Source organism: Podarcis cretensis (assembly GCF_951804945.1).
Source record: "Podarcis cretensis genome assembly, chromosome: 2".
Lineage (NCBI taxonomy): Eukaryota > Metazoa > Chordata > Lepidosauria > Squamata > Lacertidae > Podarcis > Podarcis cretensis.
Window position 1 is genome coordinate 33480468 of NC_137171.1, and position 13053 is coordinate 33493520.

General features: G+C 45.0%; 2 protein-coding genes across 2 annotated transcripts in view; one reads left to right on the forward strand and one right to left on the reverse strand.

Annotated features, from left to right (window-relative positions):
- The window catches only part of ACSF2 (acyl-CoA synthetase family member 2), a gene marked incomplete at its 5' end in the record, with an annotated part of 56847 nt that overhangs the window by 16352 nt on the left and 27442 nt on the right, over positions 1-13053 (reverse strand).
- CHAD (chondroadherin) lies at positions 1914-12977 on the forward strand. The gene is made up of 4 exons (XM_079967478.1): positions 1914-3033; positions 10644-10807; positions 11278-11423; positions 12577-12977. The coding sequence occupies exons 1-3, from the start codon at positions 2254-2256 to the stop codon at positions 11417-11419; spliced, it is 1086 nt and encodes a 361-aa protein (XP_079823604.1). The 5' UTR covers positions 1914-2253; the 3' UTR covers positions 11420-11423; positions 12577-12977.

Sequence of the window (13053 nt, forward strand, 5' to 3'; positions counted from 1 at the left end):
TGGCCAAAGTATTGGAGTCTCAGCTTCAGGATCTGTCCTTCCAGTGAGCACTCAGGGCTGATTTCCTTAAGAATGGATAGGTTTGATCTTCTTGCAGTCCATGGGACTCTCAAGAGTCTCCTCCAGCACCATAATTCAAAAGCATCAATTCTTCAGTGATCAGCCTTCTTTATGGTCCAGCTCTCACTTCCATACATCACTACTGGGAAAACCATAGCTTTAACTATACGGGCCTTTGTTGGCAAGGTGATACCGTAGTACGATCTATATGGTAATGCCTTCGAAGACAGCTTGGAAGCTTCTGCCAGACGAGAATACAGCTGCCAGAACATGAACTACAAGTGACAGATTGGAGCGTGCAACTGTGATAGAATACCATCTAAACTGTTTGTCAATTTGCTTTTAGGCAAAGTGCTACTTTTGACTTTTAAAGCCTGAAACGATTTGGGACCAGCGTATCTTAAGCACTGTCTCCAGTGATATGAAGTTGCCCAACCATGAATATCATCCAATGAGACTTTGTTCTGTGTCCTTCCATCATTTGAAGTCTGGAGACTGGACACAAGGAACAGAGACTTTCCTGCATTGGCACCAAACCTTGCTCCAGGGAGGTTGCCTAGTCCAATTTCTGCTCTCTTCTAGAGGGTATTTTTAAGTACTGCCACTTGAACTTAGTTTTACTGATGGTGCTTTTACTGTTTTCTAAATTGAGTTTTATTAAGTTTTCCAGAGGTTATCAGGCTCTAGATCCCATCAACCCTGATCACAGACCATGCTGGCTGGGGCTGATGGGAGTTTGAGTCCAACACTATGTGATGAATGATTCTATACACCTGTATTGTATTTAACTGCTTGTTATGAGTCTGAACACTATATGTGCCTGTGAATACTTTCTTTATCCTGAGCAAACCGTTTTGTATGACTGGGTAAGGTACAGTATGAGACTGATATTTTCTAATTTGTATGGTTCACCACACATTGTAATTGGAGTGCTATTTTGTATCATGAAGCTTTTCGGACTGATGAAGCGTGTAGCGAAACCTGTAATATATCTGGAGAACAGGTCTCATTTTGCCCACTTGCGTTATTCTCAACAGGGTGGTGGCTTTGATTTGCCCTCCCTTGAATGATCCATACATACGGCTTTGTGTTTCCAACTCAAGACCCATTGAAGAACATCTCATCCAGTTCAATCTTTGAAAAACAGCTTTGAAAAACTTTTTCATATTCTCCAGTGTGCTACCCTGGCTGTTGTGGCAGCACGGGGTTGCCGTTCTGTGATTCGACTTACACTACTTGTTGAACGGTTCATTTATCCAGTCTGTATAACGTTTACTGCACATATAACTTGTTAAGATAGAGTTGTACATTTATCCACTCCGTGTTTACAGTATCTCCAGGCTTTGTCTTGCACATGGCACCTTAGTATGTTTGTTGTTTGAATGGTTATAGCCCATCTCTATTCTAGTTATTATTCTAGTAAATTTGGTTTTATACTTATAAGCCAGTTTGTGGTGTTGTTGTATTACGTAACTGCCAAGTTCAGCCAACAATTTAGCTGCGAGGCTATTTGTTACTTGCATTATTATTATTGTGAATAGTGAAAAACAACAAATAAAGGATGTAGACCTCTGAGCTCTAGGTAAGCCAGATGGAGGGGAGGCAGGGGGGAAGATGGATTGCATCCACAGTAGACAATGTATATTCAATGGAATAGCCCAAAAGATGCCGTGTGAACTGGGCAGGGGAGGAATTCAGATTGCTTCCATGTTAGTTACCCTGGCATGCCTTTCCTATCAGCTACTGATTAGAAGGCAACAAGGAGAACATCCCCCTCAGCACATCTGAAGATCCCCTTAGATATGGTTCTATTTCCCTGCACGCATGGTTCAGGGAAGGACAAGAATTTTCAGCAACAGACATACAAACACTGTTCCCCATGGTGATTTGTTAGCAGGGGAAGCACTCCCTGCATCATCAAAGTTAAGAAGAGGAGAAGGAAGGAGGATCCCTCTGTGCTTGGTGCCAAGGGGTTAAAGTCACACCAAGTTCCTGAAGCCAGTTGCTTCCAAGTCAGAGTCTGGCTGCTGGCTGCGGTTAGTGGGAAGGGATTTTGTTTTTTAATAACATTATAAATAGGGCTGTGTTCAGCTTGCTGCATGCTCACTCTCCCTTCCACCTTCTCCCTCCTCCTCCTCCTTCTCCTCTTGCTGCCACTGCTTCTCCCTGCACATCCACTGCAGCTCTGTGGACATGGACCGGTCAGGCTTCGTACTCAAGCTCTTCGGCTTGCTGCTATGCCTCCTGCCAGTTCTCCAGGCATGTCCTCAGAACTGCCACTGCCACGGGGGAGACCTCCAGCATGTCATCTGTGACAACGTTGGGCTGAGAAGGATCCCCAAGGTAGCTGAGCAGACACGTCTCCTCAACCTGCAGAGGAACAACTTCCCTGTCCTGCCGACCAACGGTTTCAGGGAGATGAAGAACCTCGTCTCTCTCCACCTCCAGCACTCTCACATCAAAGAGATCTCCAGCGGAGCCTTCCGGGGCCTGAAGCAGCTGGTCTACCTTTACTTGTCCAACAATGACATCAGCGTCATAAAGATGGGAGCCTTCGATGACCTGACGGAGCTCACCTACCTCTACCTAGACCACAACAAGATCCCAGACCTGCCCAAGGGACTCCTCTCTCCAATGATCAACCTTTTCATCCTGCAGCTAGGCAGCAACAAGCTCCGAGAGTTGAGAGCAGGAGCCTTCCATGGGACCAAGGATCTCCGCTGGCTCTATCTCTCGAACAACTCTATCAACTCCATCCATCCTGCGGCCCTGGACGATGTGGAGAACCTAGCCATATTCCACCTGGATAAGAACCATCTGACCAGCTACCCTGGGGCTGCCATGAGCAAACTGAGAGTGGTGGAGGACCTGAAACTCTCAAACAACCCCATGAAGATCATCCCGGATTTAGCCTTCCAGTCCTTTGGGCGCTACATGGAGACACTCAGCCTGGACAACATGGGCCTAGAAAAGGTAAGTGCTCCACAGAAATTTCCCTCTCCCTCCCTAGATCTTACCCATTCAAAATATTCGCTCTCACCCAAATTCCACCCCGTTCTAGCAACAGCAGTGGGACATTAATGTAGCTCCCCACACAGTTTTCTGCCCACTCCCTGCACCCGCTCCCCACTTTGCCAGCACCAAAAAGGAAACAGAAATTAAAGTAAGGCACTATACTGGGTTGGACAGAGAGGATTTAACTTCTGCACCTAGCCCAGCACCCTCCTTGGTCATTGGATCAATCATTTGATGAGCAGGGAGAGGGTGACGACCCCATTGCCCTCAGCTGATCTGCATGGATCAGTGGAGGAGGGGGGCTGTCTGTGTGTGCAAAGTGAGGGTGCAAGGTGGCCACACCCACTGTTGGCATGCAGGTGCTGAAGGGCTGCCCAAGGGCAAGGGTGACAAACAAGGTTAGCCACCCCAGGTGAGCCATCAAGCCATGAGTTTATTCTCAGTGGCTGAGACTACCAGGTGCATCACTTCTTTACATATGAATGAATTGTTCCCCTTCACTTCTGCGGGGAAAGCAACCTTTGCCTTTCGGAGGCATTGTTGCCTTCCATATACAGAGCCACCTCAGGTTAAGAACTTAATTTGTTCCAGATGTCCGTTCTTAACCTGAAACTGTTCTTAACCTGAACTACCACTTTAGCTAATGGGGCCTCCCGCTGTCGCTACCGTGCGATTTCTGTTCTCATCCTGAAGCAAAGTTCTTAACCCGAGGTACTATTTCTGGGTTAGCGGAGTCTGTAACCTGAAGCATCTGTAACCCAAGGTACCACTGCATACCCCCAGCCACCACGATGTTTGCAAACACTTCTAATGCAGACTTTTCAAACGCAGTCTCTTTCTGTTCTGCCACACTCGTGCCTAAAGCACAGTTAAAAAACAGAAGTAAGGGCTGGCTGGGTTCTCAGTCGCTCCCATCACAGTTATACAGTGGTACCTCTGGTTACATACGCTTCAGGTTACAGACTCCGCTAACCCAGAAATAGTACCTCGGGTTAAGAACTTTGCTTCAGGATGAGAACAGAAATCGTGCTCTGGTGGCGCAGCCGCAGTGGGAGGCCCCATTAGCTAAAGTGGTGCTTCAGGTTAAGAACGAATTAAGTTCTTAACCCAAGGTACCACTGTATGGGGCAAAATAAGTGGGATACCGTTTGGGATGCACATCCTGCTTTCACTCCACATGCAGGGGAAATGAGCGGCAGGAAGCAGGTTTCAATCCCTCTGCTTCCAGTGGTGTGTTTGCAGTGCACCTTTTAACATTATAATTCATTCCGAAAGAGGAAAGACAAATGCTACATTTGGGAACAACATTGATGGGGGAAGGAAAGCCACACAGCCTGAAAGTAAATCCAGTGGTTTGCCACAGCCTCCTGGGTGATTTGGAGAAGAGGCAGCATGTTTCAAAGCATAAGCTAGATTCAGATGGGGGGGGGGCTGACAGTTATCCCTCCCTGAGCATAGTTTCTTGGTAGGGAAGGTGAAAGCATTTGCTACCTTCTTCTCAGGAGCCTGGAAGGCATGTTTAGTTGGGGGAGAAGAAGGGGGCAACACCAGGTTTGGAAAAACGTGACTGGCTGCTATGGATGGGGGCAGGGGAGGAATTAGTTTGGTTCACATTTTAATGGGAATCCACCTAATTCCCACTTCTTGAGCCAATCAAAATGCAGCTACCCTTCAAGATGTGCACGTCACCAAATTCAGTGATGCAGTTCTCCATCCAAATAACAATAACATTTGTTTGTTTGTTTGTTTGTTTGTTTGTTTGTTTGTTTGTTTGTTTGTTTATACATACCCCGCCCATCTGGCTGAGTCTCCCCAGCCACTTGGGCAGCTCCCAATCAAATGTTAAAAACAGTACATCATTAAATATTAAAAACTTCCCTAAACAGGGCTGCCTTCAGATGTCTTTTAAAGATAGGATAGCTGCTTATTTCCTTCACATCTGAAGGGAGGGTGTTCCACAGGGCGGGCGCCACTACCGAGAAGGCCCTCTGCCTGGTTCCCTGTAACCTCACTTCTCGCAGTGAGGGAACCGCCAGAAGGCCCTCGGCGCTGGATCTCAGTGTCTGGGCTGAACGATGGGGGTGGAGATGCTCCTTCATATATTTACAGGAAAGGGCACACAAATAAGTGTGCATTAGTGAAAATAATGTACAAAAGTGTATTATATCAGGGGAAACTGCTTGCAAAAATGTGTAGTTTATTAGGAATGTGCAGGCTTTAAAAAAATAATCCCAAACTGATGTGGACATAGGGTAAATGGAACTCAAGATCAGAAAAATGAAAATTTGAGAGAAAATGAAGTGGGCAGATTTGCCCATCCCTACAGGTCATCCCCCTTTAAAGCAAATTCCTCAACGATGGTGGGCAATGGGTAAGTGGGATGTGAAAAGGACAGGACTCCCTACACACACCCTCTCCCCTGTTTGTCATCATAGTTAGGGTCACATCCATGCCATATATTAAATATACTCTTTTAACAGTCATGGCTCCCCCCCTCCCAAGGAATCATGGGAACTGTAGTTTGTTAAGGGTGCTCAGAACTGTAGCTCTGGGAGAGGCTTCCTAACAACTCACAGCACTCAACTTCAGAAGCAAATCGTTAGCAAAAAAACACTTCAGATGGTAGTGAAAATGCAAAATAATGATAAAAGGTGATAGATTTATTATTTGCATTTCACGCTCCTAAATTTGAAATAAGTTGTTCTGGAATCATTTCCTAACAGCCAGTTTTCTGTCCATCAAGCCATGGGGCCCTTTCCTCCTTCAGGTTGCTCCTGAATGGAAACAAATGTTTTTCTGCATCTCTGTTCAAATTTCCACTACCTCCCTCCCTGTCCATTATCTGTTCTAGTTACTCATTTGAAATTCCTCCCCCTCTTGCCTTCATCTCATCTGTTTATAAGCCCTGTAACCTGGAGGCTTCATGGTTCTACATGGAGCCTGCAATGCTTTCAAACTAAACAATATTGAATAATAACAGCCATGGTCATGGTGCCTGTCCTCCAAAATGAAGGATGCAAAGGCTGTGTCAGTTTGTATAGTGAGAGTGATTGACAGGCAGAGACTAGGTCTTCCCCAACCTGGTGCCCTCCAGATTATATTGGATTACAACTCCCAGCAGCCTTATGGACAACTTCCATTGTCCAACCACGTATGGAGGGCACCATCTTGGGGAAGGCTGGGACAGAGTACTGGAGGCAAAAGGCTGGCACCCCTATGCTTGCTGTTTGCAAAAGGGAGAGTGAAGCTCTGTTCCTAGACACCAGACTGATGGCCTGTTATTGGAACGAGTAAGTGAATGCAGTGACCACCGCAGAAGTGGAGGCTAACGTCAGTGACTGGTGAGTGCTCTGCAGTCAGGTAGACTGAGCACACATGAGGACTTTTGCATCTTTGCCTCTCTCCAACCTTACACTTCATAAAGAAGGGTTTGTTTATTAACTATCTCTCAAGAGAAACCCTCACAGCGCTCCACAAAGGCACTCTGTTCCTATCAAGAGAGCTAGAGGGACATTCAGGTAATGCAGCAAAATACTCCTCTTCTTCTCGGCAAATGAGTCATGTCCCAGAGGCTGAAGCATCATGCTTGAGGTGCTTTTCATAAACAGGAGGCAGCAGTGACATCACACTAGATGGAGCATGTCCCAGGTGGGGGGGGGGGAGTGACCACATCAAACAGAAGCAGAAGGATCATGGAAGGCTTCCAGGTGAACAAGGAGGGAAGTTTCCAGCCATGCTATGTACCCATGCTGAGGTTATCCAGGTGAATCAGCACCAAAACAGTGACCCTCAAAGAGATGCTAAGGGATACAGCAACATGAACCGTCTCCCCCCCCCCCCCCCCCGGCAATAAAGCTCTGTGAATGACAGAGTGTTGGCAAACAAAATTAAATACACATTTTACACAGAAAAGAAAATCACCCAGAGCACAGAGCTAATACAGGGTATCTACCGACTGTCAACATTTCACTGGGGGGGGGGGGGTTGGAGATTCAATTGCGTACTAGATCTTCAGGTCTGTGCAACTAAAATAGATTAAAGCACAAATCCACATTTTTTAAATGAACTTTTTGCAGTGTGGACAGGGACAGTCTGAAGGCATCATAGATTATGCATTGAGAAAGTGGGGTGAAAAAAACGATTAACAGGAAGTCATGTAAACACCCAAGAAACAAATCCGGAGAAATGCTCATTGTCATATAAGCCTTGTACACAAATCAGAATGAATACTCAGTAAATACCAGACACAGTCTAAGCTCCATGTAAGCTTTGTGCAAACATATCAGGATGAACGGTGAACAAACAGATTCACCTGAAGGAGCAAGATTCACCCCAAGATGCAAAGTTATCAAGCAGGTGGTGGTGGCAGAGAGGGAGGAGGGAGTTTTCAGGGATGGGGATTGACAACTGGCAAATTATTCAGGACTGGAGCAATGTGAAGTCCTCTTGATGAAAGAGCTTTTCAATTTCCAAATTACAACAGTATTCAAGAGCCTCAGAATTGCATACATGTTACCATAAAGGTGTTATCTTGTGACACACTTTTAAAAAACAAAACAACCACTTGAAGTAGTAGTGGAACTCTGCTGGGCTTTACCCGAGCAGAATACAGTATACAGTACCTAAAAGAACAATGGGGTTTGGATTGTTGAATGAATTGTATAAACTCAAAGACACACAATGGTGATTTTCACCAGTCCAGAATCCTGGCTCACGGTTTGAAGTTCAGTTATACCAGCAACTGGATTACTATTTGACAGTTACATGTATTTCCTATCCAAAAAGGATGGTATCTAATCCAGAAAGGAGAAGTCCACAAGGGAGCTGTCCACAGCACCATAAACCAGCTATGTCTTTTGCCATCTGGCTCGTGAATGGATGATACTCACTGATCCCCTTCGAAGGCTGGAACTTCAGCAAAGCTCCACAGGAAAGGAGGGTCTCAGACAAAGTTTTGTACACATGCTGCAGCCTAATCAAAATCTCCCTTCCACCTGTGTGGCCCCTCAGTGCTTCTTGCTTCTTCAGTCTACCTGTATATACGTAAACCTAGTCTAATCCCATCTATGCAGTTTCACATACTCCTCTTCATGGGTTCTGTTGGGTGACATGGGAAGAACCAAGCCAGATGAAAGAAGCTGATGCTGTGGATCCTTCCCCCATGCCAGCATTACTGCTGAGAAGGGGATCCATGCCCACTTCCCTTTCTCCAGCTCCCTTAACTCTCTTCTCCTCGCCCACCTTAATTACTGTGCTGTGGCCTTTGGTTCTCCTTTCGTTTAGCAATCCCATATGGTTTGCTTACTGGCACACATTGGTACCCTTAACATGAATTCTAAACAAAGCTTCTAAAAGCTGAGAATTTGCCATTTCAGTAGTCAACGTAATGAACACAACACTTTTACATGTAGTTTCAACATTAGAAGTTTCTGCAAGCAGATAGCAGAACTAGGCATTTAGTAATAGTTAGGTTTCCAGGCCAGAGTATCAACCAGCCAAGGCTCAGCTGGCAAATACCATAGATGACAATGCAACCTTTTGGAATGGGTCGATGGACTTCTCAATGAGCAACCAAACAGAGCTACACCTTCCCTGGGAAGATCACAAATTCAAAAGATGATTTAATCCCTGCCACAACTAAAAGAAAAAAGGGAATGAACAGGAAGTATCCTATATAAACACTCACGTCTCATCTCATCCTTTCAGACAATAGCTACACTAGACAACTCCAGCACAAACTCAGCACCAGGAGGTACAATATCTAAGAGTGGGTGCATAACACCACTACACAGAGGAGCAAGAATTACAACATCTGGTGGTGAACTGCAAAGCCCTCTAGAATAAAGCACATCTCCTTCAAATATATACAGCTCTTTGAGATGAGATGCTTGCCTTCACATCTCATGTGAAAAAGAGCCCTGCCAACAACTCAAGGAGAATCTTCTGGGATTCATTCATTGATGGTCTGAAGAGGAATTTATTCAACGATTAGTTGATTCTTGTGACATGTTGTGGAAACACTGCAATGACTTGTAATTTTATCCAGGCTTAGTATATATTCTTTTCATTTCCCTGAAAGGGAGTAAGGGGAGTGGTAGTGGGGAGAACATTGTTGTAACCACTGGTAGATGTTTTGAACCTAAATTAGTAGTCTCCAAGGAAGTTTATGTTATTGGGTTTGTGTGCATGGGAATTTTTCCAAGCCAAGCAAGGAGCAACGACGACAACTAGGCCGAGAAATAACTGCTTTAGCTCTTTACCGTCTCATGATTCTGTGAAAGAGCTGTAATCTCCAAGCAAACCTATATATGGCATAAATGTACACATTATGCAGCATCCCGGTCAGGAAAAAGAGAAAGGGGAGAGGAATCTTGAGTCACTGGAAATCTGCCTTGCTATTTCTACTGTGCTTGAATGCCAAGTGTAACTTTCCATTGAGAGTCCACCGGGTTCTGCCAAAGTCTACAGGCCCTTGAGTCTCCACAAATACTCCTCTCCATGAATGTGGCAACCGGGTGCCAGAAAGGATTTCAACTATGAAAAGCCAAATAATCTCTTTGCTCGTTTGGAAATGAAGAGATGTCTAGAAAGAAGCTGGAGGCAGGGAGAGCGATGGAGGTTGTCGGAACACACATATCTTTTAAATAATATGGGACACGTAACCTCCAAAAAAAGGTGATCCATGTCTCTTCTACTCAGAGAACAGCCTTGTACTCTACACATGCCTGTAGAGTCATGGTTTCAGATTCCAAGAGCTTAAATTCAGTGACCCTAAAGTATGAAGACAAATACTAAGGTGGTCCTCCTTCTACCCTTTGCTCTTCTCCAGAGCTCAGGAAGATTCATGCTGCAGGGAAGGAAACTAAACATGAGGCTCAACCATGTGTAGTCTGTCCCTGTTTTTGTCTTTTACAAAATACAGCTGAAGAAGTTTAAAGTAGAAGACGCACACTGGTGGTGCTGGGGAAGGCTTGTTAACCTTTTCCCTTCTAGAAGTTTTTTTTCCCCTGAAATGGCTGCATCTTTCTTTCTTATCTCATGAGGAAAGCCACCAGAAAGAGGAGAGGGGGATTTATTCTTTTAATGGGGATAGACTACACAAAACTCAGCATCATGCAATTTGATTTGGTCCTAAAGCCTGCTATAGTTGGAGGAGGAGGAGGAGGAGGAGGAGGGATACTTATGGCAAAATTCATAGTTTAGGTGTAAAAATCTAATGGGCATTCCACACTATATACCCCACCCTGATATTGATCCCTGAAACACTGATCACTGCTGGAGAGAAATACAGAAAGAGAATGGGTGTCACTTAAGAGTGGCTGCTGGACTTTGGGTTGGAGTCATAGAAACAGAAGAAGAGCCTTGTTGGATCTGACCCAAAGGTACATCCATTCCAGCATCCTGTACTTACAGTGTCCAACCAGATGCCGACGGAAAGCCCAAAAGTATCCACAGCAACTCAAAATGTACTGCCAGCAAAAAAACTGATTTGTCAACTAGGCCCAAAGGATAAGCTTCTCCTTTCCCTGCTGGTTGCCTGATGATTGACACATGTGCCTGTGCTTCAGCTTTCAGATAAAGCATTTGCTGGCGTAACCACACTGAAGACTGTTCACATTGAGAACAACAAACTGTCCAGTCTTCCTAGGAACTTCCCTTTCGGCCGTCTTGAGAGCCTCACCCTGTCAAACAACCCTTGGCACTGTTCCTGTCAGCTAGCACCTCTGCGCAGGTAAAAGAACACTTTGTTCTATATCTCATGGGTGCAATGACTCCCCTAGTCCACTCTTGTGTATGTGTGTTTGTGGATAGATGATAGATGATAGATAGATAGATAGATAGATAGATAGATAGATAGATAGATGATAGATAGATAGATAGATAGATGATAGATAGATAGATAGATAGATAGATAGATAGATAGATAGATGATAGATAGATAGATAGATGATAGATGATAGATGATAGATGATAGATAGATAGATAGATAGATAGATAGATAGATAGATAGATATAGATAGACAGACAGATAGCTAGATAGACAGATGATAGAGATAGATGATAGATAGATATAGATAAGATGTACTGGTTAGCTAATGAATCCTTGCCAGTACAAGGCATGAGTTTGGTAAATCTCACTCAGGAGATCTACCCTGACAACCACAGTGTTCTGACCATGAGAATTTGCTTTTTCTTCTGTAGGTGGCTGGAATCCACTCGATCACGCCCTGATGCAGCCTGCGCATCGCCCTCTTCAGCTCGAGGACAGCAGATCAGAGATACCTCTGCACTCCGCGGTTGCAAGGTCCCCACGAAGAGGTCCAAGAAGGGAAGTCGCCATTAAGCAGGCAATTGTTCCCCCCTCTCCTGTTTTATATTTAAGATGCCTTTCAGAGAACCCTTCCCACATGGGCTTCACCTGATCACACCCAAAATTACCCCATAAAATATTATGAGACCACACCCATAGTATCAAACAGGTGACACATTTTCTAGCACCAGTGTCTGTCTGCCCACGTATATTTGCAACCAGAGAAAGTGAGGCGAGTGAGGTCCTGATTCACAGTGTTGTGCCGTTTTTCAGAATGGGAGAGCCTGCCATGTTGCTCTAGCCTAGACAGAACTAATGCCTAGCTCTCTGTTACTGGTAGTGTCAGCAGCAAAGCTGTTCCATAGGCTTCTTTGAATGGAAGCCCCTTCTACCTGAGGCCCACTGGCAGGGCATAATTACATAAGCTGGCAGCATAGGCACCCAGCCTGTTCCTGTTCTGTGTCTCAACAGAAGGCTTCATTTTGTATAGTTGTCAAAAGTCCAATACCTTACAAAACACATACATTTGCATTACATACAAGGACCCCGTGTCCCAGAACATGGCATCCCAGTAGTCAGAGATGGATGCAGTTCAGAGAAGGGAGGTTGGAAACAACATAGTTTCTTGTTGCCAAAGGTTTGGGCAGGGGAAAGGAGTCCAGGGGAACGAGTGAGAAACAGAAAGCGACAGATGAGAGAATCTTGTTCCAAAGCTAAGCTGCTGGCTATGTCTGTCTATACCCTGACGCTATGTCAACTCATCTATTAGCTAAACCCAGCTGAGCTCCTGCCTCCTGAATGTACCAGAGCATGTTTTATTGCCTGGCCAGAGGTGCGTGTTTTTCCATGGAAAGTTATCCTGTTTGAGTCATCTCTGTTTTAAAATGGTCACTCTACAGAACTTTTGAAATTTGCTGGAGGTACTGATCAGGGCGTTCTGCCAGGAACTCACTAAATCATCCTGGGCAAGACACTCATGTCCAGCCTCAGTCCCTCCACCTGCAATATGGGGTGGTGGTAAAGCTAACTTGCCTTGCAGAGTTGTTGTGAGGATTAAGCACGCGAGGTGCTCTGAAAATGTGAAAGCGCCATACAAATGTTAAGCATAATTATTATTGTGCTTGATCTGCTCAGAATACTTTTTAGGTTTATGGAGGTATTTCTTTCTTTCTTCTTCCCTGCCCTCCCAGGACCCAGGAAAGCTGGTCCAGGTGACTGGCTGCTTCAACCAATCAGAAAACTACTGACTCCATCCAAGCCCTTCATCCCCAAGCAGCTCCACCCCTTCAAGAAACATATATCTGGTAGCTACCACCTCTTGCTATATGAAGATCGCAGAGTGGAATCCACCATTTCATTTCCCCCCCCCCTCTGTTATTATATCTATTATTTTAAAAGATTTAGTTGTTAACAAAAGACAAAACCTAAACTTATGCATGACAGTGCTAAGACACAGCTAAACTAGATCCTGCTGGTAAAGTACACAGCCCTCTTTCTTGATGCCATTCAGCTACTCAGTTTGTCTCTGGGATTTGCCTTCTAACAGGATGGGAGTTAACAGAGAACATTAAAAGTTTCTCCACATCCCCAACCCAATGAATCCCTGATTTTGCATTGGAAACTTTGTACTTGAGCAGAACCTTAAAGTCTACCAGCATGAGAGCATG